Source organism: Meriones unguiculatus, chromosome 21, assembly GCF_030254825.1.
Source record: "Meriones unguiculatus strain TT.TT164.6M chromosome 21, Bangor_MerUng_6.1, whole genome shotgun sequence".
In the NCBI taxonomy this organism is placed as follows: Eukaryota; Metazoa; Chordata; class Mammalia; order Rodentia; family Muridae; genus Meriones; species Meriones unguiculatus.
The window spans coordinates 55,784,854-55,810,331 of record NC_083368.1 but is presented as its reverse complement, the minus strand read 5'-3'; the positions used below and the strand labels follow the sequence as shown (position 1 = coordinate 55,810,331).

The 25,478-nt window shown below is 49.1% G+C and overlaps 2 protein-coding genes across 2 annotated transcripts; one reads left to right on the top strand and one right to left on the bottom strand.

The window, feature by feature from the left end:
• The first annotated feature begins 1,125 nt into the window (after positions 1–1,125).
• Positions 1,126–8,126, top strand: Pax4 (paired box 4). Its single transcript, XM_060373812.1, has 11 exons — positions 1,126–1,266; positions 2,899–3,010; positions 3,367–3,497; positions 3,766–3,981; positions 4,262–4,337; positions 4,881–5,006; positions 5,228–5,310; positions 5,638–5,716; positions 6,741–6,796; positions 7,225–7,363; positions 7,990–8,126. The coding sequence occupies exons 2-11, from the start codon at positions 2,998–3,000 to the stop codon at positions 8,124–8,126; spliced, it is 1,056 nt and encodes a 351-aa protein (XP_060229795.1). The 5' UTR covers positions 1,126–1,266; positions 2,899–2,997.
• A 5,322-nt stretch (positions 8,127–13,448) lies between these two features.
• Fscn3 (fascin actin-bundling protein 3) lies at positions 13,449–24,688 on the bottom strand. Its single transcript, XM_021637595.2, has 7 exons — positions 24,545–24,688; positions 21,541–22,237; positions 20,679–20,797; positions 18,523–18,682; positions 17,824–17,994; positions 17,317–17,522; positions 13,449–14,138 (listed from the first exon to the last, which is right to left on the bottom strand). Exons 1-6 carry the CDS (start codon positions 24,686–24,688, stop codon positions 17,317–17,319), a joined length of 1,497 nt encoding a protein of 498 aa, XP_021493270.1. The 3' UTR covers positions 13,449–14,138.
• Between the last annotated feature and the right edge of the window lie 790 nt (positions 24,689–25,478).

Sequence of the window (25,478 nt, the reverse complement as noted above, 5' to 3'; positions counted from 1 at the left end):
AGATCTACCATGCTCTCCCCTGATACCTAGGTCTAGTCTTAGTGCCTCAGGAAATCGGAGTTGCCTCCCTGAACCTCACTTCTGGATGGGGTTATGGATTCTGTGACATAAAATGGACCCAAAGGGCTTTCCACATCTGCTCCTTCATACCCTTCCCGGGATCCCCCACTACTGCAGTAGGAACAAGGCTTCCTAACACTGACTCCATGTTCGCTCCCTACAACCCACTCTCAAGGAGCAACCTCCCCAGCCACTGGCTTCCTCACCCCAGCAATGGCCCAGACAATAGATGATGTCTTTTGTGGGAACAGCAGCATCATTTTTTCATTTAATCTAAAAATACCGAATCCTAAGAAAAATGGAGTCTGAAAACATCCACAGACAGAAGAGGGAAGAACAAACTGTTGCTAGCAGCGCATTAGAAAGACAAGCATTTGTGCTCATCCTCAGGCACACCTTCCTACCTCTGCTCACACTGTCAGTGGTCTGAAGTCCATGATGGCCTGTTTCTAGGCAAGGAATGACCCTTTGTGTCATTTCAGTCAAGCAAATTCTCAGTCAACTGGAGAATTAGTGAGAATCCTATCTGGAGGCTATTGGCGTATGTGGCACACTCTCTTCTCCATCAGCTCTCCTTATTCTGCAGTTCTAGTGGAAGCCAACTCAGTCTGTACTCAGTCATTATACATGATTTTATAATCATATACATGATCTGGGGGTTGACTTAAAAGCTCAGACATACATGTTATGGCTGGGAAACCATATCGGCACTTATGGAGTATTATTTTGTGCTTCTTTGCATGTGAAACTTTAGGTACATACTCTGAAGTTCCTCATCTTCCATGTTTCCCATTCTTTCCAAGAATACTGGCCCATGCTTGGGTACACTCTATGTTGAGAGAGCCTGTCTGAGAATGGCTCTGTGCCTCCTTTAGGGTAGCTGGACACAATGTGAACTCTGAAGGACCACAGAAGGACACAGTGGTCATTAGCTGTGGGTTGCCCTGCCTCAGGGCCTGTGTCAGCCAGCCCTGTGCACACTTCCCTCCTCCTCCTCTGCTCATGGCCTGTGACATCACTGGCTACTCCCAGAAGGCTGCCCTCTGCTCCAGAGTACAGGCTCTGTGCAGCTCTGGACCCCCTGGCAGGATTGAAGCTGCAGCAGAGTGGAGGCTGTTACAAGACCAGACCACCAGCAACCTCTGGAGCCAGCCCAGGATCCTGAGACCTTTCCCTGGAATTCCCACCTCATTTCCCTCCACTCAGGTAGCTTACCAGCAGGCTCCTTGTCTGCTCTGTCTAGCATACTGTCTCCATGTCTTTGTGTGGCTAAACCCAACCTTCTCTCTCCTCTCTCTTTACTCATCGTCCTGTCCCTTCAACTCCTTAACCTACTTTCTCCTCTACTGAGTAGCATGTATTTTTTTTTCTGACAAGATACTACAAATATTGGTAATATGTGGGAGACTATTGGAAACAGGGTTTTTGTTTGTGAGTTAGGACACGATTCATTTTGGTTTCAATGATTTGTTTTAGGTTTGGATATTGAACCTGTGTTCCACAGTAACGTTGACCCTTGGTCTTTTGGGGAGATAAACTCCTAGGAAGGATTGAGCGTTAGGCTGTTGGGCTAAGCCCCCATCCCCTGCCCTTTGCATTCCCAGCCATCCTTCCCCTTCTTAAAGGGCAGTTGTTCAAGTATGAAGCAAGGATAGGGACAGAGAAATAGAATCCCATGCTTAGGAGCCAGAAAGTTTTACTCTGGTCAGGAGCTTTACTCGCCGAGAGGGTCTTAATTTATGTTGATCCTAATCTGTGCCTACATTTCATTTGGGGGAGAAATTCAACTTTCTTACTAAGCTTCTGGAATGCTAAGAGATTGCATCTAGATTATGCCTCTAGATGCCTAAAAATAAACGAATAAAAGCCACCTTAGCTACTGAATTCCGTGGGCTCTGGACTCTTGGTGTTTGCCTCCTGCTGATTCCCTCTTCCTATTACATTGTAATCTCCATTTAAAAAGAAGGGTCCTGTCGAGGGCTCAGGTTTGGCTGATATTCTAAACCTCTTCCCCGTCTGGGCATAACTTAACTCTTTACACTCTCGGCTTGCCTCTGTTTAATTTTTTTCCCCACTTTATCCCCAACAAACAGCAGTGGGCTCGTGCTTAATGTCCTAGTCACTAAGTAATTGCTGTTGAGTTAACTGAGCCAAGACTGCGTGGTTATTTCAGGAAAGTTCCTATTCCCTGGAGTTACCTACAGCTCTGCCAAGATTCCAGGCCTGAAAGGAGACAGCTTCAACTCCTAGTGGCTTTTGAAAGCAGAAAAGACCTAACTGTGGCTGTTAATGGGCACACCCTCTCGTGCTCAAGATGGCTTCTGCTCTCATAAGCAGCGAGCATCCCTTCCTTCCAAAATGTTGTCAGAAAATGTTAGCAAATATACAGTGTCTAAAGGGTGATCATTGGAAATGAAGCTTCACTGTGACATCTAGAGGTCTTCAATGTTAAGGGGAATCAACAGCTCCAGACACGTTAGCAGGAAGCGTTTTACTGGCAGTTTGGAGATTGAATCTGGGACTGGCTAGTGAAACCTGAATTTGTGAACCAGAGCCTCTGGCTGATCAGATGGCAAGCTGTCTACTTGGGGAAGAGAAAGCCTGAGTATGGAGAAGAGTGTCCCCTCTACCTCTCTACAGAAACGTGGGGAATTAGTTTATACTCTCCCTCTAACCTCCATATCAAAAAAGATCCAACCTCAGCTGACACTGTGATCTCATCACATAAGAAAAGAGTTTCAATGTTTTAGTGTTAGCCAGTCTACTGACCCTCTGCCATAAACATTCCACCCACAACCACTTCAAGGCTCACACTTAAATAACCCTCTATTGCCACAGAACCAGCCCCAAGTCAGAAGAGAAACTTCTAGAAGGATCTCTGCTCTTCAGCTTGCCAGCTGGCTTCCTGCTCCTCTGTGGGAAGGACCAGTGTGAAGGATGCAGCAGGACGGTAAGAGGCTTGGGAAAGGTGAAGAGTATAGAGGGGTTCAGAGATAGAATACTGCCCTTGGGTCTTGGCTTCTGCCAACACAATTTCATTTATCCTTAGCCCATGCTCTAGGCAAGGTTTTCTCCAATTTCTCCCTCTCCCCTGTACTTGGCTACCTTTGTATTAGGATATAACCAGCTCCTAAAGAAAGTGGCTTGTTTTTGGGGCCCTGGGAAAGGTGGGCACGCCTCAGAGAAAGGCATACTGTATGCAGTATGTATGTAGCAGGCCAGTCTGGAAGACCTGAGTGACCTTCGGCAGACGTGTATGGGGACCTGGACAGATGCAGTCTACTGAAGCTTACGTTTCCTACCCAGGAATCAGCAGTGTGAATCAGCTGGGGGGACTCTTTGTGAACGGCCGGCCCCTTCCTCTGGACACCCGGCAGCAGATTGTGCAGCTAGCGATCAGGGGGATGCGGCCCTGTGACATCTCGAGGAGGCTTAAGGTAGTGCCAAGCCCTCTACCCAGGGGTAGAAGCAAGACACGGGCACTAGAACCCCTTGAGGCAGCAGTATGTGGCTGCTCCAGAGTCTTCTCCTGGGAGACCCTCTTGGAGGTTGGGAAGGGGAACCTTACGTGTCCACAGGTGACCATGTCCCCCCCAACTCCAGGGTCTCGCTGTGCCTTGGAGCTTTCTTCTATCCCAGGAATGCTCACCTTCCTTCTGCCCGTCACCTCTTCTGTGTGCTATTCTTGCTTCTCACCTGACTCAGGTATCTAATGGCTGTGTGAGCAAGATCCTAGGACGGTACTACCGCACAGGTGTCCTGGAACCCAAGGGTATTGGGGGAAGCAAGCCTCGTCTGGCCACGCCTGCTGTGGTGGCTCGGATCGCCCAGCTAAAGGATGAGTGTCCAGCACTCTTTGCCTGGGAGATCCAACACCAGCTTTGCGCTGAGGGGATTTGTACCCAGGACAAGGCTCCCAGTGTAAGCACCCCTCCCTGCCCTGGGCTCTGCAAGCAGACTGTGTGGGGAGAAGATCCCTCATCCTTGGCAACTTGGGTATCTCAGGCTGGGGTGAGGGCAAGCTGAAACTAGCCTTTGACTCACAGATTTCTGAGAAGTGGTGGTGGTCAGGGAGCTGAGGAGGAAATATGGGGAGAGAGAGGGGAAGCTACTCTTGGGAAGGCTGAGTAGAAGGAAGAGGATCTGCAGGTGCAACCCCAGGCCTACATACCACCTTGCCTATGTTACCCCAACACCCCAGGTGTCCTCCATCAACCGAGTCCTCCGGGCGCTCCAGGTAGACCAGCGGTTGCATTGGACACGACTCAGATCACCAGGTGGGTCTTTGAGCTGTCGCCGGGGATAATCAGAGCCGAATTCCTAGCATTGTATAGCTCTTCCTCCTGCCCATCATGAGATGTCCTCATTCTTTTTTAATCGCCCTCACAACAGTCCCTTAGAGAGGGTCTACCAGGTGGCTTTATTTTCTCCTGGTAGAATATGGAAGTTGAGGAACATGAAATTACTTGCTCAGCCATCAGCCAGTTGTTGGCATGTCTTGGAGCAGAACCTGCACCCCTTAACTCCTAGATTCACAGTATCTGCTAAGGGTAAGGCCAGGCTGTGCCTTCTCTACCCGTCTTCTGCTTCCTGTTTAGCTTCTCAGAACTTCCTCCATCATCTAGGGGACCGTTCAAATTTGGAGCAACCCTGTTTTCCCTGAATAGCACCATGAGACTGAGCACGTGGAAAAGCAGCTGCTAAGGACCTTGGTGCTCCTCTAGCCCCACTCTGTGCTCGTGCTGTTGCCCTGTGAGTGTTCCCACATGACCAGAAAAGTGCATACCACAGACGCCCTAAGAGCTTGTCCTCCTCTGCAGCTCTTTCAGCTCCAGCTCTTTCCAGTTCCCGCAGCAGCTGTGAGGTGCCCCGAGGGCCCCCCCCAGGGACCAGTCACAGGAATCGGACTATCTTCTCCCCAGGCCAGACGGAGGTGCTGGAGAAAGGTGTGGGCTGTGGGATAGGCAGTGGGACAGAAGGTCCTCGGCGTGACATCAAGGCAGCCTTGAAACTTGTGGGCGAAGGCTGAAGGGGATACAGGTTGTGGGTGGCTTGGCCCTGGGAATGAGGGTTACTTAGGGTTTCAAGAGTAGAGAATGGGGATTGACAAGGAAAACATGCCTTACTCCCTTCCTTACCCTCACTGTGGGAACCTCTGTCTCTTCAGAGTTCCAGCGTGGGCAGTATCCAGACTCAGTGGCCCGTGGAAAGCTGGCTGCTGCCACCTCTTTGCCTGAGGACACAGTGAGGGTGAGTGAGCTCTGTATCACAGTGTGAGCAAACTGTAAAGGAGAAGAATCAAGGTTTCTGGTCTGCTAAGGTAGAGACTGCAGTAAGATGGTGAAAAACTTGTTTGGAAAAAAGAGATGAAATTCTCCTTGCTTTTCTGTCAATGGCTCTCCTCTTTCACTACCCAGGCCTTTTGAGTGAGGAAGGAGACAGAGAGCAGGGAGTGAGAGTAGGAGTCACAATGGACGAAGGCTCTACTTTCTGAGTTCAGGTCACAGACACATGGTGAGAGCAACTAGTGCCATGTGGCTGAACACACAGCCAGTGACATAGTCCCTGTTCTCTTAGGTCTGGTTTTCCAACAGAAGAGCCAAATGGCGCCGGCAAGAGAAGCTCAAGTGGGAAAGACAGCTTCCAGATAATTCCTGTATGTATCCACCCGCCTATCTGTCCCTGCATCTATCCATGCATCTGTCTGTTCATCCATCCATCCGTCCATCCATCCACTCACCCATCCATCCATCCATCCATCCATCCATCCATCCATCCGTCCATCCAACCATCCATGCATGCGTCCATGCATCTGTCCATCCATCTACCCACCTATCCATCCATGCAGCCTTCCATCCATCCATCCGTCCATCCAGTCACTCACTCATCCACCCACCCATCCAGCCATCAATCCAGCCATCCATTTGTCTGTCCATCCGTCTGTCCATATATCCATCCATCCATCCATCCATGCAGCCTTCCATCCATCCATCCATCTATCCATCCGTCCATCCAGTCACCCACTCACCCACCCACCCATCCAGCCATCAATCCAGCCATCCATTTGTCTGTCCATCCGTCTGTCCATGTATCCATCCATCCATCCATCCATCCACCCATCCATCCACCCATCCATCTACCCACCTACCCATCCATCTGTCCATCCAACCATCTACCTGCCCATCCACCCATCCATCCTTTCATCTGTCCATCTGTCCATCTGTCAATCCATCCATCCATCCATCCATCTGTCCATCTATTTATCTGCCCACCCATCCACCCACTTATCTGTCCATGCATCTGTCCATCCATCCATCCATCCATCCACCCACCCACCCACCCATCCATTCATCTGTCCATCCATCCATCCATCCATCCATCCATCCATCCATTCATCTGTCCATCCATCCACATTTACATGGCATTCCCATGTACCTGGCATGGTACTAAGTCCTGGGCACAAACAGACCCTGTTCTTCAGGGCTGCTCTGTCCTGGACTTCATCATTATTTCTAGTTTCCTAAGACCCTGTTTGGGAAGAAGACAGTCTAAATTGGTGACATCCGTCTTTTCCAAATTCTGCAAGTAGTTGCTACCTTTGCTGGTGCTTTTACCACACCCCAGGTCCCAAGTCCCCAGGCCTATTTCTCCCTCTGAGTGGGTCCACTCTCACCTTGTAGGTACCTCTCAGGATCCCACTGCACCAACAGTTTCCCTAGGGATCTTCGATGCACAGGTACTTGGGAGGAGAGGGGGTGATTAGCTGGGAAGACTGAAGATTTCATGGCTTCTCCCCCTCCCTTTTTTTTTGTATTTTGTTTTTTCAAGACAGGATTTCTCTGTGTAGTGTTGGCTGTCCTGGACTCACTAGAACAGGCTGGTCTCTGCCTCCCAAGGGCTGTGTTTAAAGGCGTGTGCTACCACACCCGGCGTGGTGGCCTCGCCTGTTTCTGATGAAGGCATGGGTAAAAATCCATGGATAACCAGGGCCTTCACAGTGAATTTCTGCAAAATGCTACCCCTGGACTCCTATAGGAATGAATGGCACCCTCTGGAGTGCAGGCCACAGCCGGGAGAGGGGGAGGTGGTCTCAGGGGTCATCCAATTCTGGTACCCAGGCTTTCTGAGCAGGAGGAGTTGAGGATCTCGGCTTGCTTTCTCTAGGAGCCCCCTGTCAGTGGATCCTCAGCAGCCCTGGCTGTGCTGGAACCGCTGAGTCCCATCTGTCAGCTGTGCTGGGGGACAGTACCAGACAAGTGTCCCAGTGACACGCCGCCCCAAGCCTGTCTCCAGTCCTGCTGGGGTAAGAGCTGAGAGCGGGCATCAGTCCTGCAGGGTGTGGGATGGGGTCGCTGCCCCTCCTTTCCTGTGGAGGGGTCTGATTCCAGTTGGGGAAGCAGAAGGAACCTCTCAGAACAACTTCCCTCCTTCCTTGTAAAGCTGGGGGTGTGTGGGAGATCTGACACCCGTGGAAGGTAAAGGAAGCAGTGTTGAGAGCTGAGGGAAGGCACCCTCAGGCAGTTATGTCTCAACCCTCCCCTCAGTGAGCCTGAGAGTCTGTAAGACCAATTAGCCCCTCTCTGTGCCGGGGAGACCGCTCAGCAAGGAAAGGCACTTGCTATTGAGTCTGATGCACGGAATTCAATCCCAGAAACTCGCATGGTAGAAGGAGAGTCAACTCCAGCGTTGTCCTCTGGCTGCCATGTGTGTGCTTCGGCACATGCTTGCACACGTACGTGCATTTGAACACACAAATAGTGGATGCTTTAATGTGGGGGGGCTCCAAGATCCTCTGTGCCCTGCATGGCTGGCCCTGTCACTAATCTTGGTGCCACCTCAGGCCTTAGCTGTCTGGTAGCCCACTGTTGTAAGACTAAGCTGGGAGAGCCAGAGACGGGAGGATCTAACACCGATATCCCCCGCCAACAGATCGCCACGCCCTCCTTCCCGTGGCTTCCTCCTCACACCTGGAATTTTCCTGGCCCTGCCCCACCACCCGTCCTGTGTGTTATCTAATTGGAGACCCAGGAAAAGCAACATCAACCCATTACTTACACTGGCCATAAGAGGCCATTTGGCAGTAATAAATACTTTTAAAAAGTCATCAATAGTTCTTGCTATTTATCACTTTTTTCTCATGAATACCAATATGCCTCTAGCTAGCTAGCTGTCTGTCTGTCATGTCTTCTACATTCTAATTTATGTATATATGCATTATACCCAGCCATATTTACCTATGTAGCACATATGTATATGTATATGTATATGTATACATGTGCCTACTGACCTATTTAGGTGTGGGGGGGTCACACATGCACACACATCATACTATATCATAGCACTCCACTCAAGTTTTTCAGCATACACAGGTCTGTAAGAAACAAATAAAGAAGAGCCTTACTTGCATAACAAAGCATGATATCATAGCCACAGCTAAGAAACGTTACTATAGTTCTTTTCTTTGTTTGTTTTGAGACAGAGTCTCACTGTGTGGCTCTTGCTGTCCTGGAACTCACTATGTATACCAGGTTGGTCTCAAACTCATAGAGATCTGCCTGCCTCTGCCTCCTAAATGCTGGGATTAAAGGTGTGCGCCACTAGGCCTAACAATACAGTTTATTATAGCTCTTTGGTGTAAACAAACAATTTTATAATTGCACATGTATTTTCGTCATAGCAGCAAAGTGGAAATAACATTTTGATATTCTGCTTTCATGTTTGTACATGATCGAGGGGCAGACTTGAATCCTAAATATTCTCAAGTCTGTCTGCAAAGAAAGCACCAGGCTTCTCCTAGGTAGCCTTCGGATGAGGGGAAAGGAAAGGTGCTAGAAAAAAAGAAGTTGAGTGAGGGGATATTTGTAAAGGAAGACAGGCTTTTATTTCTGGACTCTTCCTCTCTTCTCTTTCTCCCCCTCCCTCCCTTCCTATGTAATTCCAGGCTGGAATTCAATTCCTCCTGTATCAACCTTCCAAATACTAGAATTATAGGTGAGTGCTATGTATCCCTAACAAACCGCTTGTATCTTCCACCTGGGATGTGCACTGATGCGGGGCTCATCATACAACTCATCTTCTTATCAAATGCTCCGACGCTGGCTGTTCAGAAACTAGTGAGTAACATAGTAACTCAGTCAAACAGACCATCAGCTACCCCTGATCTGGCCACATTCCAAGCACTGGGGGCCGTGGCTGCTGTCCTAGACAGGCAAGGCTACGGAGCATTTCCACCAGCAGAAGAAGTTTTATGTCGGCGTGGCCTTCGATGCCCTCCCCTTGTCTGCTTTTGACATGGAGATCTACTTGAGAGAGCTGCCCAGGACCATAGGCACGACTATGTGGGAAGACAGCCTGCACAGCACAGCCGGAGAACCAGCCGCTCACCTCAGCGACGTCAGCCATGGTCACAGTTGTCTTGTTTCAGCTGAGGCCTGTGACCACAAATGAGCGACGGAGGAAGGGTCGCTTGTGGGGGGACTGGGCATAAGACTGTGTGCTCATGCTTGCACACACATGTGAGTCCCCATCCACACACATTCCAGCCTCTTGGTGTGTGCATGTGTGTTCAGAGGATGCTGAGGAAGAGGCTCTGTGTTAAATGACCAGCAAGGCTGTGTTTGGAGAAGACAGCAGCAATCTCACGTTTCCTGGGATAGCCTCAGATTCCTGAGGCGGAGTCATTCTCCTGCTTCAGCCTCTCAGGTGGCTGGGACTGCAGGCCCATGCCTCTGCCTGGCATTGACCTGTTTAAGGTCCTCCTTCTCTAGCATTGTCAGCTTAACATCAAATGAAAAAATGAATTCTTCCACGTCTTCAGAAGAAATATGGAAACTTGAGGCCATTTTCCTCCCTCTGAACTGATTATCTTCATGTTTTTAATTTCAACTTTTCTGGTAAGCGGACTTTAGAAGTAAATATTTGTTGTCATATGAGGCAATTTGCCCAAAGTTGGGGACATGGGTGGTGGTTTAGGAGGCAACCTTCCACATTAAATAATAGCAGGTCAGAACTTTTTAAAGCCCTTTTAACCTGATTATATCAGGAGAAAGTTTCACCTGGGTCCGTTCACCTCCTTAAGAGTTAAAGGAAAAATAAATAAAAAAGACCAGCGCTCAGCACATGCTAGAAGGGGAAATCTAAACTAGGATTTGATAGCATTGCTTTGGGCTGTTTTTTTTTTTTTTATTTTATTTATCTATTTATTTTACACAAGGGGGTTTCTCTGTGTAGCTCTGGCTGTCCTAAAACTCCCTCTGTAGACCACACTGGCCTGGAACCCATAGAGATCTGCCTGTCTCTGCCTCCCAAGTGCTGGGATTAAAGCCGTGCGCCATTACTGCTCTGCTCATTACGCTGACTTTTACAGCTACTTTGCATTTATAGCAAATGATTTGGGTGTTGTTTTATGACAGTGATAAAACATTCCCTCCTAGATGAATTATGTTTAAGAATTAATGTTAATGGAAACATTAACAGGACAGGTGGTAGGAAAAGGCTGAAGAAATGAGGACAGTGCAAGACAGACGTACGGTTTGGAAGTCCTGCTTTGCTGGCATGCTTGAGTTCCAGGCTAAGCTCTGAGGCAATGAGCTGAAGGCCCTCAGGCCAACTCCTCTGCCCTCTGTGGAGGTGAGAAGTGGTGAGGGGCCTACTGAACTTCCCACTTCATCATGCATCAATGCTAAAGCTAATGATAGCTCCAGGAGAAAGCCAAGCAGGAAGGTGAAAGGGGGGGGGTCTGTACACACATAGATGAAAATACCAGCACCTGTGCTCGTAAGATTATGTCTTATTAGGGTTTCTACAGCTGTGAAGAGACGCATGACCAAGGCAACTCTTACAAAGAAAAACATTTAGCTGGGGCCAGCTTACAGCTCAGAGGCTTAGTCCATTATCGTCATGGTGGGAAGCATGGCAGGCAGACATGGTGCTGCAGAGGTAGCTGAAGGTGCTACATCTGGATCGGAGGCAGCAGGAAGAAGAGCGTCCCACTGGGCCTGGCTTGAGCATCTGAAACCTCAACATCCACCCCCAATGACACACTTCCAACAAGACCACGCCTCCTGTTCTACTCCCTGTGCTTTTTCTTTCAAACCGCCACATTCTTTCACTTGTTCTAAATGACATTTTTGTATTTTTTTTGACGTTGTCATATAATTACATTATTTCACCCTTCCCTTTTCTCCTTCCAACCCCTCCTATGTATCTTCCACCCCAGTTGCTTTCCAAATCATGCACTGTTTATTCAAACATGAGAAAAAGTGCATATTTTTAATATTTTTTTGAGATTATAATATAATCACATAATCCCCCTTTATTTTTCTACCTCCAAGACTTTTCCAAGTAACTCTTCCCGTGCACTCTTTCAAGTTCTTTATCCTTTAATCTGGTGTGTGTGTGTGTGTGCTTACAACCTACTCCATCTGTGTAATGTTACTTGTATGTTTTCATGGCTGACAATTTGGTATTGGATAACCAGTGGGCATACTCTTCCCCAAGAAAGACTATCTCCCCAGATCTCAGCATTCCTTATTTGCCTTAGTTCTTTGCCTAGGTTGGAGGCCTCCTGAGATTCCTTATCCATGTCAGCATGTCTTTTGGTGTCATCTTTTTTCAGGTCATGTTTAGGCAGCCATGTCGGTGAGAGACTTCATAGGTGTGGTGTAGCTTCTGACATTTCTAAGAGACACAATCTCACAGCAAAGCCTCCATTTCTCTGGCTCTTACTGTCCTTTTACACTGCCCCCCCCCAAATGATCCTTGACTCTTAGAGATGAGGATTGCCCTTTGTTATATGAGGATATTTAGGATATAGAGAGTATGCTGATTTAATAAAGTAGTGGCTGTTAGATTTCAAACCGGGGGCAAACGGGTGAGGTGGCTAATTAACATATCAAAGCTGACCTGGTGTCCAGGCTCTCCCGGCATCTCCAGGTTTCTACCTGTTACAGGGTCCTCCTTGCTGGCACACCCTGCCCCCTACCCTGACCTCTCCAGCCCAGGGAGCTGCGCTGCCCTTCCTTTTATAATCCAACTATTTTGGCAACCTCTGCTTTCTTGGCTGCTGCACCGGGTTCCTCTGCTCTCAACTCTCCGTTCCCCTCCCCTTCTTTCCACAGGGCACACTCTGTCCAGCCATGTCCACTCTGAACCTTCCCAGATGTCCCTGCCTCTGGCTCTGCTCTCCCACAGATCTATAACAAACCTCCTCCTCCTCCATCACACCTACGAGCAGCCATGTTCCTTTCATTTCTACTTCTTTTTCTGTTTTTCTTCTTCTTCATTCATCCGGTGCTTAAACCTGGGACCAGTCATGTCCTGTCCTTTTCTTTCTTTTTTCATCTGGTTCTTGAAACCTGGGGATGGCATAAATGAGCATCCTTCTCTGAAACCAGCTATTCCAAACCAAGCTGCTGCTCTGACTCTCCTAAGGTATGTATGGATCATTTGTTTGTGCAGTTGCTATGATTTGTGAGAATCCTCCACAATCTATGATTTCAGTAGCACAGGGTGGTCAGCTAGGCTTTTAGTACATGATTTCCAGGCATGATGGCCTCCTTTTAATTGTTATTACATGCATGCAACATACATCCCACTCAGTCCACACACTGGGCGCAGGATAGCCAAGAAACATGCTAACATGGAAGGGAGAAGCTCACATGCCTCAGCCCTAGACAAGAACTACAGGCAACTAAGGAATGCTGAAAGCCAGAGAGACAGTCTTCCCCGGGGAGGAGTCTAAAAGACACTGAAAGTCACAAGGCAAGGCTGCTCCTTCAAGGGGTCCCTGGGAAGAGTTTATTAGTTTGGGCTGAAGGTGGCGAGAATGTGGTGACCATTAACATCCTTCCTCCTGCGTAGAACTTACAGCAGCCTGGAAACTCACTCCCCCACCCTTAGCCAGACATCTACTCTTTTCTTCTTTTTAGTTATTTTTAGCTAGTATTCAGAATAAAGCTTGTGTGGTTGGTGTGTTGTTATTGCTTGTTTGGGTGTTTTGTTTGTTTGTTTTGTTGTGTATGTGTGTATGGTTTTTACAGGGTCTATGTAGCCTAAAGTGGCTTGGGATTTTATTGGCTTTCTGAGTACTGTATAAAGGTGTACATCACCATGCCCAGCTAAATAATGTGTTTTATTGTGACATCTGTGTATGCGTATATAATTTTATCTTGTTCTTTTTTTTTTTACTGTTGTCCTCCCCTCTTTCCATATCTCTTCACTTTTTATGGGGGAAGGTTGTTTTTCAAGACAGGGTTTCTCTGTATAGCCCTGGCTGTCCTGGACTTGCTTTGTAGATCAGGCTGGACTTGAACTCACAGAGATCCACCCGCCTCTGCCTTCCTGAGTGCTGAGATTACAGGTGTATGCCACTGTGCCTGCCATCGCCCCCCCCCGTCCCCTTTTTTTTTTTTTGGTTTTTTGTTTTTGTTTGTTTGGTTTTTTTTTTTTTTTCAAGACAAGGTTTCTCTGTGTAGCCCTGGCTGTCCTGGACTCACTTTGTAGTGTTCACAGTGTTTTTAGGCTGGCCTTGAACTCACAGAGATCACAGAGGCCTGCCTCTGCCTCCCTGAGTGCTGGGATTACAGATGTGCACCACCGCGACCAGCTCTCTCCACTTTTTTAATGGTCCTCTTCCTTCCCGTCTGCTTTCATGTTACATGTATATATGCATGTATATATATTTAAATCCAGATTCCACATAGAAGAGAAAGCCTGCAACGTTTGTCATTCCTTCCTGCCGTTTACCCTCTCTTGTTCCTCCCCTTCGTTTAGGCCTCCTTCTACTTCCTCACAGCTCCCCTTCCACTTCGTGTCATTCATCTGTACATGCATATTCTCAGTGAGGAAATGTGATAGTCCAAACCGTATGTCTCCTGAGACACACACACACACACACAGAGTAGTGGGGGTGGCCTGTTGTGATGTACTGTCGCTTGAAACAGATGTTTTGGTAACTTGGTAGGAAAATTGTACAACACATATTCTTCTCTTGGATCTTGACTCTGGGTTTCTTGCTCTGTTCCGTTGAGAAGTTGTTCCTGAAGCATGTAGAATTTGGCAGGTGGCATCCTATTGAGCTGGAGAAAGAAGAGGAAAGGGACCTTCCGTCAGTCATTTGTTGATTTCTAGGTTGTAGGAAAATTCTGGCTGAGACCCTCTGAGAGGACCTTCTTGATGAAAATAAACATTAGATATGTGTAAAATTAAGTGATAGCAAAAATAAAACCTTCCACCAGAGTTCAGAGAAAGGCTGTGTAATTTATTAAGAACTCATCTTTCTCTTTTATTAGACTTAGTGCTCAACCATGTTCATAGCAGCTTTATTCATAAAAGCCAGAATCTGGAAACAACCTAGATGTCCCTCAACTGAAGAATGGATATAGAAATTGTAGTAACTAACACAATTGTTAATTGTAGAAATTAACACAGTGGAATACTACTCAGCTATTAAAAACAAGGAAATCATGAAATTTGTAGGCAAATGGATGGAACTAGAGAAGATCATCCTTAGTGAGGTATCCCAGGTCCAGAAAGACACACACGGTATATACTCACTTATAAGTGGATATTAGCCATAATGTACAGGATAGCCATGCTACAATCCACAGACCCAAAGACGCCAAGGAGGGTCCAAAGGAAGATGCTTTAATCTCACTCAGAACAAGAAACACAACAGACACCTGAAGTAGATGGAGGGAGGGAACTGGATGGGAGAAGAAATGGGAATCAGGTATAGGGACAGTGGGGGTGGGGGGGAGGGGAGGCCTGGGAGAGAGGATGGATGTTGTGGTGTGGTGTCTCTGGGGACAGGGTAGGCTCCCAGGAGTCTATGGGGTGACTCTAGCTGAGACTCCTAGCAGTGGGGGTTAAGAAGCCTGAAGTCACCACCTTCTGTAGCTAAGTGGGATTTGCAGTAGAGAGAGGGGAACACCAACCCACCCATAAAATCTTTGACCCAAAATTTGTCCTGCCTACAAGAAGTGTAGGGATAAAGATGGAGCAGAGATCTAGGGAATGGCAGAGCAACGACTGGCCCAACTTGAGACTCAGCCCATTGGAGAGAGCCAACCCCCGACACTACTAATGATTCTCTGCCATACCTGCAGACAGGAGCCTAGCATAACTGTCTTCTGAGAGGCTTCACCCAGCAGCTGATGGAAACAGATGCAGAGACCCACAGCCAGCAATGGGCAGAGTTCGGGAGTGCTGTGGAGGAGTGGGAGGAAGGATTGGGGGAGCCAGAGGGGTCAAGCACATTACAAGAAGACCTATGGAGTAAACTAACCTGGACCCATGGAGGCTCACCGAGACTGAACCTCCAGCCAAAGAGCATGCGTGGGCTGGACCTGGATCCCCACAGTGCATATACAGCAGATGCGCAGCCTGGTCAACACTGTGTCCCCAACAATGTGAGCAGGGGCTGTCTCTGCCTCTGTTGCCTGCTGCTGGGCGGCCTTGTCTGGCCTCAGTGGGAGAGGATGTGCTTAGTCCTGCTGTGACTTGAGTTGCTGGGGGTGAGTTGGCAGCTACGGGGGGGGGGGCTCCCTTTCTCTGAGAAGGAGGAGGGGGGCTACTGAGGGGAGGGACTGTGAGGATGGAACTGTGAGGAGAGGAGGGTGCTCGAGGATCAGGCAAGTGAAGTGATTAACTAAATAAATAAAAGGGGAAAAAAGAACTCTCTTTTTGTGCGTTTGTTTTGTCTTGTTTTAGTGCTGGCATCGAACCCAGGGTCTCCCATGTGTTACATACAAGTACCTGTTTACTAAGGAGTTGAAATGAGTTATGGACTTGTGATAGAACGAGAATGTGGAAGATGCCGTCTCTCAGAGTATTCACCATCTCACGTAATCCTCACAATCCCCTCCATATTCTTGTTTCACAGGACAGATCTGAGGCATCTAGAACTGAGCTTTCATATACTGCAGAACATTGCCTACTAGAATGTGGAGCTTGGAAGGAGCCTGGGAAATTCACGTCAGACCAAGCTCTTCATGACACAGATAAGAAAGCTGAAGCCTGATGGGATTTCATTTTCTTTTTCACAGCACAGTAAGGCGGCTGTGTAGAGAATGGGGAGAAGACTGAACATATGTGCAGGGTCTATATAGTTAGCTGCTTTTAACTGACTTCCAGCCTTGAGGATGCCTATGAGAAAGATCACGTCTGCGCTATGCACAAAGACACGAAGGTCTTCAAATGAGAAAGTGGTTTCCCTAAGGTACCGCTGGAAGAACAACTGCCTCTCATGCATGAAGCCCTGGCTTCGGCCCCCCACACCACAGAGGACCAGGCATGGTTGAGTGTGCACAGCGCTCAGGAGTTGAGGCAGGGGGATCCTGATTCAAAGTCACCCCTGACTCGAGAGTCAGCTGAGAGCCAGCCTGGACTGTATGACGACAACAGCAGCAACAACAAACCTGAAGTACTAAGATGTTCATTTGTCTTTCCAGACCGGGAAGACGGGGCTCGTAAGAGCTCAGGATTGAGAACAAGTATCCTGGAGACTGGTGAAACAGAGGTAGCATGTTAGAATGGGCTTGGTGCAGAAGGGATTGGATGGGGAGGAAATCTGGGGACAGGGATTGGGACAGGCCAGTTACAGCGGCACCGATACTGCCGATTTAATTATAAGGCACAGTGCCCGCAAGAAGCATCCTTAAGAAAGGACTCAAGAATTTGCACAGCTCTGGCCCTGACCATCCAGGACGACAGTGGTGATCCAGCTGGGAAGGAAGAAATGGCAGAAAGAATCACCTTGGAAGGGAGACCGTGGCAGGGACCCAGCCATGCTGATTGTGAGGAGTGGAAGGTTGAAATTAAGTCACGGTTCCGTTAGGAAGCTGGGGGGAAATGATGTTATTTCAGAGAAGATTCAGGGCTGGAGATAAGCCAAGGGGGTAAGGCTGGAAATACCTCTCCTTATCTACATACATCCTCAAAGCCACCTGTTTTTTTCCCCCAAATGGGGTAAAATTCTCAATCTTGGAGACATAGGTTTGCACACCCAGGCAGGCTTGCAGCCCACAAGTCAGTGCAGCATAATACCCGGAAGTTCGGACATGATGCTTCTCTTCCTCTCTAGCAAGACCAGATTTAGAAGCCTGGAAGGAAAGGTGCAGATTTGGAACAAAGGCCTGGAATTGTCGATCGTCTGTACGCACACTCCTGCATCGTGGCTTTGCATCACAAGCCTCCTCCCCAGCCTCCTCAGCGCCTCAGCGCCGCCTCCCTGACTCGGCGCGGCTCTCTCTTTACCTAAAATTCCCAGATACATTCTTTTGTAATGGTTTCGCTGTCTGCCAATAGTGTGCCACTCCGGTCGGCCCGGATGTAGAAACCGTTGGGTGCCAGCACCGTGAGCAAGTTGCTTCCTTGAAGTTCTATACAGAAGTTGAGGGCAAACTTTCCCCAGGGGCGGAAGGTGCCGAAGGACGTTATCGACCAGAAGGAACCACCCTGTGCTGGAGAGGGAAGAGCTCAGGTTGGTTGGCCACTCGGAAAGCCAAGGGGGCTTCCTGGAGGCATGTCCTCCCCCCCGCCCCCCGCCCTGCCCATCACATCCTGTCTGCACGGCAGGTTCTTCATAGAGATGCAGGAGGACCAGTGGGAACCTCACCAAACCCTTTTCTGCCAAACCCACTCCGGAGCCTTGACATCTGAAAAACTGAAACCTGTTTCCCTTCTCGGGAGGAGTGGTGCCGGGAGGAGCGGATCTCGAGGCTGGCCTGGGGCTGAGGCTGGGCAGGACGAGGGACCACTCACCCTGGAAGTGATAGATGCCCTGGCGGCAGGGCAGGAGCTGAATGCAGTCAGGCTGATCCCTGTCGCACTGCATCAGGTCACGGTCTGAGCAGGAGCCCACGTACCCATACCGGCCACGCAGGAGCAGAAAGGAGCGGTTGGCAAACCGAATCCCCAGCTCCTCATTTGAGCCTGGAAGAGACAGGGAGGGGTTATCCGGAGAAGAACCTGTTTGGGGCCAGGTCTTACGAGGTGCTTGTGAAATGATCAGAAGGGCACCCAGCACAGCTTGGAGTGCAGAAAGTTAAAATATTCTCTTTTCTTTGAAATGTATTAATTCACCTCAACCTATGAAGCAATAGAACAGAATCATTTGTCACAGACTTTAACACTTAAGTTCAAAGAGGATCTGTTCCAAGCACACAGCAACAGAACAGATACACACACCCTCAGCTCTTGTTCTCAACTCAGGGCTTCCAACACCTTTTTAAAAAATGGTCCAGCAGGTGAAAACACTTGCCGCAGACGCCTAAGACCCAACCTCAATCCCCGGAGCCCACAGTGAAATGGGGAAACCAAGAAACCTGATTCCCCAGGGTTGCCCTCTGGGTCTGACCTCTGAAATCATTCTCTCTCTCTGCTATGCAACAATAACAAATACAAATTTAAAAGTTGTAGTGACTTAGCCCGGGGGGGAGGGGGTAGTGACTCTTGGCTCACCTGGAGTGGTGGCACTTGCCATCAGCAGGCCGTTGGATGCAATGCTCAGGAAACACCCGTTGGAGGCCTGCAGGACGATTTTCCCACAATTCCAGTGTGCACGGAAGGAGGTTTCAGGCTCCACGGGGTGCCCGTCGGCGATGATTGCTCTGTGGCGCCTCTGGAGAGAATGTGGGGACCAGGAACCAGGAGTAAGGACGACAACCCCAGCTTCTTATACGTCAACTTTAGTCCTGGACCCCATTCCCATTTCCTCTCCCTCCCCCTCCCTTATGCTTGAAAAACCTCTTTGTAAGGTAATAAAAGAAAAAAAATTATCTCCACAAAAATACTGTTGTGACCTCAGCTCTCCTATTTCCATCACTCTGCCATGTAAGCCGGTTAAAAAGCATTAAAAAATGGGATACCATAAGAAGAGAAATAAACTTTCACCCCAAATCCAAAATAATGTTCAAATGTTTAAAATGAAAAGTTATAAACATCTGGAAGACCTGAGAGAAACCCTTTGCAGCTCGGGCTTGAACAGCGGTTTACTGGGATGGAAAAGAATTAAGCATTAATCATGTGGTAAACTGGACTTTGTGAATTAAAAACAACAACAACCCTGTTTAAAAAAAAAGTCATAAAATTTGCAAAGGGGCTGCGTGTGGTGGCACATGCCTTTAATCCTAGCAGATTTGTCTAAATAGTGAGTCCTAGGATAGCCAGAGTTACATCTCAAAACAACCAAAACTAACTAACCAACCAACCAAATAAATAAATAAATAGATGAGAAATGCAAAGGCAAGGCACAGACTAGAGAAAGCACGTGCAGTACATAGATTGGGGAAAGGACTTCGCTCTAGAACATATGATGATCTCATACAATTCAGTTATAAGACCACAGTTCCAGTAATAAGTGGGCAAAAATTGGAAGACACCTAGCAAAAAAGACATCCAATTAGCAAATAGATATTGAAGAGATGCTCAGATAAACCACTTATAAATAATATAAACACAAGCTGAAGCACGGCCAGATGTTCCACAGCCACTGGAGTAGCCACAACGAAAAAGATAGGCACCACTACGTGCCGATGAGGTTAGGCAATGGGTAGAGCCCTCCCACCCTGCCGGAAGAATGGAAAAGTCTTTAGGCACTTCAGAAAACTGTTTGATATTTTCTGCCCTTATTTTTCTCTAATTAGGATTTGTTATTTATTTAGGTTGGCCTAAAGCTCAATATATAACCAAGGTTTGACTTGAACTCTTGATCCACCTCTCTTGATCTACTTGCTTCTACCTCCCAAGTGCAGGGATTCCAGGCATCACACCCAGCTGAAAACTGTTTGACACTTTCTTGACACGTGAAATGCACATCTATCGTATGACTCAGGAGTACCCCTCCTAGGTGTCTAAGAGCTATTAAAAATAAAAGCCTGGGAAGGACTTCTACACAAACGTTCACAGCAACTTTATTCACAAGAGACCAAACTGTAAAGAACCCAACCGCTGGACTACTGAACAGATAAACAGACCATGCTTCCAGTGGTAAGACGGCGCGGAACAGCCGAGGAACCACCGCCACCTGCAGTGACATGGTGGGTCTTGGCAAACGCCTCAGTGAATTCTGCTCTCAAAGTCTGTACAGCACATGTGCCATATGCCTACATTCAGGCGGAATTAATTCCAGGACAGGCAAATCTAGTCTATAACGGCAGAACACACACACCAGCGGTGAGAGAAGGCTAGAGGAAGACTGTGAAGAGGAAGTCGGGAATTTGTATGGTGACAGAACGCCTCTCAGACTTGTGGTATGGGGACAGTATGGTTTCATGGTTATGTGCATTTGTTGAAGTATATTGAAATTTTACACTTAAAGTAGGTCAATCTATTCATGCAACTTACACCATTCATAGAACTTATATTAGTCATATATTATACTCGATATACAATGTATACTACATGTATGACAAATTACATGTTTTAATTATGCCTTATTAAAATTACATTTTTATTGTAAGAAAAGAAGGCTCGCTGGTAAAAATGAGTGTCTACTGGGCTGGGCTCTACAGCCCAGCTAATCTTATCTGGCCACACACACTGTGGAAGGAGAAAGTGTGTCTGCACAGGGAGCACTCGGAGTCTGCAATTCTCTGCATGGAAGACCAAAGCCTCACCTGAGCTAGGTAGTAGCCGTTGGTTGAACGAAGCTGTAAGTTAACGTTCTCACGGTCACATTCATACTGGAACAATGACATTGGGGTCAGGCGCTCAGAGGCAGCGCACACCTCGGCGTCTGGAGGGAAAGGGTTCGGGTGCCATGTTAGCTCAGTCCGGGGCCCTTCTCCATGCTTGCTGGTGGGTTTCCCCTCCTCAGCCTTGTGCTGGACCATAATACTCTGGCCAAGCCCAGGTGACCCTCCCTTAAAGCCGTCTCTTCAGCTGACTCCCAAGCTGTCTCTCCGGGGTCCCAGGATCTTTCTTAGGACTAGGCTCAACATTTCTTGCCTGTCCTGTGCCAGTCAGTATTCTGCTGACTCCACACAAGCTGGAGTCCCCGAAAATAGGGACTCTTAACTGAGGGGTTGCCTCCATCAGATTTCCTGTAAGCAAGTCTGTTGCGAGCATTTTCTGGATTAATAATCGACGTGGAAGGGCCCGGGGCCCAGCCCACAGTGGGCAGTGCCGACCCTGGGCAAATGTTCCTGGATGGTGTAAGAAAGCCATCCGGGCGAGCCACGGGGAGCAAGCCCACATGCACCATTTCTCTATGGTTGAGTTCCCGCCCCCACTTCCCTCAGTGTGAGTCAAAAACAAGACACTCAAAAACAAAAGAACAAAAAGGACCCTCAAACTCTTTTCCTCCCAAGCTGCTTCTGGGCATGGCATTTATCACTCTAACTGAAAGAAACTAAGATACATCCTGAACAAGATTTCTTCTTTTAGCATCTACCCCCACCGACACACACAGACACACACACACACACACACACACACACACACACACACACGCATGGTGGTATTGGACCCAGCACTTGCCGTAGATGACTGAGATGAGCCTCCGGTTCTTTGACCTCAGGCTGACCCAGGTTGGAAAGTGTTGCAGAATGAACCACTCCTCACCACTCACGGGACTGGAGCCCAGGCCCAGGAGGAGATGTGAACCCTGAGGATACAGCGAGCCTCCTTCTCCATCACACAGCGCCACAAGCCCTCTAGGCCGCACTTGCATGTGAAAAGCTGTCTTTGAGGAGCGCTGGGAGACCAGCCGGTCTACGTGAGACAGGAAATGGTGTGTAGAAGTCTCCAGGTGGTAGTATCCATCTTGGAAATGTAGCACGAAACCACACTCCTCCAGGCAGGGGACTGCTGCGTCCATCCAGACCCTGCCCACAGAGTGGTCAGCTCGGGCGTAGCTGTGGTAGACGGGGCTGTAGAGCATCACGTGGACGTGCAGGGCTGGCCTGGGCGTCCACATGTGGTACGCTGAGAGAACCCTGGAGTTGCAGAACACATCCTCGCCGTCAGACTCCAGATAGCGGCCGGAAATTATGCACTGGAGGGTCCATTTGCCATTTCGGTGGAAACGGAGAAGGAAGCATCCGTGGTGGCTGGTCTTCGGCTTGCCGTAGCACACAGAGCCATCTGCCTCGCACAGCAGGTAGAGGCCCTGCAAGCTCTTTAGTCGCACCACAGCCTGCGTCTCCTGTTCGTTGCTCACTAGAAGCTCCCAGGTCTGGAGGTTTGAGGAAGAGGAGGGAGATAAGCACTGCCAAGTCAGCAACCGAAACCTCGCCCCTCTGCGCCACTGGCCGTCCGACAAGAGCAGTCACCCGCCCCTGCACATCTGCCTTGGCATCTCCTCGATATGAACACTTTCTTGCCCAGTTAACATGAATGAAAAGATTTCTGGGCTGCTGGTGGTGGTGCATGCCTTTAATCCCAGCACTCAGGAGGCAAAGGCAGGTGGATCTTGCTGAGTCCAAGGTCAGCCTGGTTTGCAGAGCCAGTTCTAAATCAGGGATACATAGCCAGCCCACTGTGGACAGTGCCACCCCTGCGCAAATGTCCTGGATGGTATAAGAAATCAACCTGGGCAAGCCGTGAAGAAGAAGCTGATAAGCACCGTTTCTCTGTGGCCCTAACTTCCCTCAGTGTTGCACTGTAACCTGCCTCAGAACAGAACAAAATAAAAGATTTATGGGCTCCCCACCTCTAGAGCCACAGGGGCGAAAGAGACAGCTTAGCCTCAAAACCCTGACAGCCTGAGGTCTGTCTCTGGAAGCCACATTTAAAAAGCTAGATGCAGGGTTGGAGAGCTGGCTCAGAGGTAAAGAGCACTGGCTGCTCTTCCAGAGAACCTGAGTTCAATGCCCAGCACCCACATGCTGGCTCACAACCATCTATAGTGAGATCTGCTGTCCTCTTCTGGCCTGCAGGTGTCCATGCAGACAGGACACTGTACACAGAATAAATAAATCTTAAAAAAAAAAAAAGCTCGCTGCAGTCTGGTGAGATGACTCACTGTGTAAAGGCACCTGCTGCCTGATGACCGGAGTTTGATCCCTGGGTGCCACGTGAAGGAAAGAACTGAGTCCTGCAAGTAGTCCCTCTGAGTTCCCCGGGTGCGCCATGGCACACATGTGCACTCACACACATACAGAGAAGTACGTGCGTAACTCAAAATGTGGAACAACACTAGGAAGCCAGGCACAGTGGGAAGCGCAGGAGCCCAGCACGCCTGCGGTAAGACGGGAGGCAGAGACAGGACAGCCTCCTGTGAGCTCCCGCCTGGTGGCCTGGAGTGCAGTGTGAGCAAAACCAAGAGACTGGCTCAGCAAGGCGGAAGGGGAGAACACATTCCGGAAGGTTGCCCTCTGACCTCACAGGCTTGTACACACACACACCACAGTACACACAAACAGATACACACCACACACTCACCACACCTCCCCAACCCCTCCTCCACACATGCACACACCCACGCCACACCCACACCCACACCCACACCCCCACACACACATATACCTCCCCCAACCCCTTCTCCACACATGCACACACCCACGCCACACCCACCCACGCCCACCACACACACACACTCCCCAACCCCTCCTCCACACATGCACACACCCACACCACACCCACCCACGCCCACCACACACACACACACACACACACACATATACCTCCCCCAACCCCTTCTCCACACATGCACACACCCACGCCACACCCACGCCCACCACACACACATACCTCCCCAACACCTTCTCCACGCCACATGCACATACCCACACCACACATAAACACGCAAACACACCACATACGCACCACAAACACACACTCATGGGTATGGGCACACATACACAAAACCAATGAGAAATCCTACGTTATCACCTCAGAGAAGCTTAACCCTTCCCCTTTCCCTTCCTTATCTTTTACTACCTAAAAGAAAACAAGCCTCGCTCTACGTTTCCTTTCTCTCGCTCTCTCTACAGCCCCTGGATAGTACAATACCCAGCACCTCCGCTGCAGGAGCCACTTCTCCAACAGGAGAAGATCAAGAAAGGCATCCTGACTCTAGGTGCTCTGGGAAAACCTCGGTTGAACGGGAGAAGACTTTGCTGCTATTTTCTCTTTAAACAGAGACCAGTCAGCAAGCACTTGGGTCGTGTGCTGTGGTAGCCCTGCCTGTGGACCTCTGGTCCTGCCTTCTAGACAGGACCCCGTCTCCGCTTTGTGATGAAACAAGCACGCTGCGGCGGCGTGGAATGTAGGAAACACTGAAGGGGAAGCAGGCAGGCCAGCGCTGAGCCTGCATCTTAGGAAAGCAAGTCTGAGAGGCGGAGCAATGAGGACCTGGGAGCAGGAGCCTGCAGGAGAGGTGTCTTGGCCTGGCAACTGCAGAGACTGTGCCAGTGCTTAGGATGGACGTGCGCCACACTCACACACGCGCGCGCGCGCGCGCGCGCACGCACACACACACACACACACACACAACCTTGGCACTCAGAAAACTGGCTCTAGTCCAGGTTTGCCTTGTTACCTGTCTCCTGCCCAAATTCTTTGCAGTAGCTGTGACTGTATTCTTATATGCTTCAAAGGCGAGGTAGTTTCCTGCCCAGCTGATGAGCCCAACCCTCAGGTCCTCATCTCTTGGATGTCTGTGTGTCCAATCCACCTCAGCCATGTGGCCAGTGCCACAGGAGATGACTTTGTCCAGCCCAGGCTTCCCCCCAGTGGTGAGATCCCACAGGCCATATGGCCGGGAATAAGGCCCGCAGTACCCACCAGAAGCCGAAACATCCCAGGCAGGGGTCTGGCCTAGGGCCCGGCACCTTTGTGACCCGTGTGCATTGTGACTGTAAAGTCAGCTAAAGGCTGCCTTTTGTCCAGCCACAATGCGGAAAGGCACTGGCTTAGTAGCACCAATCCATGGGCCAAAGGAGTGACCCAGAGCTTTCGGCATTTTTCTTCCTGACTAACTCCAAGTAATGAGGTAGGATTAAACTGGGAGTCAGTACTGCAGCCTGTAACTCTAGATCTGTCCCTCCCTTCCCTAACAAGATAGGAATCGACCTATTTACTTCCTAACAAGGGGGTTCTGCTTGGCTCTCGGTGACTCAAGTTGCCTTTTTTTGTAAAGTTCAAGTCAGCCAAGAGAAAAAAAAAATTATTACTTTTACGGACTTTAGGAAGACAGGGTCAAATGATCAGGAAATTATTTTGTGGAGAAGGCAAGGGAACTGGATACATAACCATTGAGAATGAAATTACTTTTACAACCTTAGAGGCTCAGGAACAATGGCCAAGGTGGAGGAAAGCCCAGCACCATGCCTCACCAATCCCAGCTGAGTTACAGGTCAACTGGCTGGGCAGAAGGCCAGACCTGCCAGAGAGGACACCAGCCCCTCCTCCCCACGAGGCTCTGCTGGACTACTTCCTGCAGAGCTCAAGGAGCAAACCTAGAACTGAGAATA

Coding starts and splice junctions, on each gene's coding strand:
- Pax4 (XM_060373812.1), top strand. Junction 5,717..6,740: donor ACAGCTTCCAGATAATTCCT/GTATGTATCCAC, acceptor CTCACCTTGTAG/GTACCTCTCAGGATCCCACT. Junction 7,364..7,989: donor CTGTCTCCAGTCCTGCTGGG/GTAAGAGCTGAG, acceptor CCCCGCCAACAG/ATCGCCACGCCCTCCTTCCC.
- Fscn3 (XM_021637595.2), bottom strand. CDS start 24,688: ATGGCTGAGGTGGATTGGACACACAGACATCCAAGAGATGAGGACCTG. Junction 22,238..24,544: donor AGAATTTGGGCAGGAGACAG/GTAACAAGGCAA, acceptor TCAAACCTCCAG/ACCTGGGAGCTTCTAGTGAG. Junction 18,683..20,678: donor ACGGCTACTACCTAGCTCAG/GTGAGGCTTTGG, acceptor CATTCTCTCCAG/AGGCGCCACAGAGCAATCAT.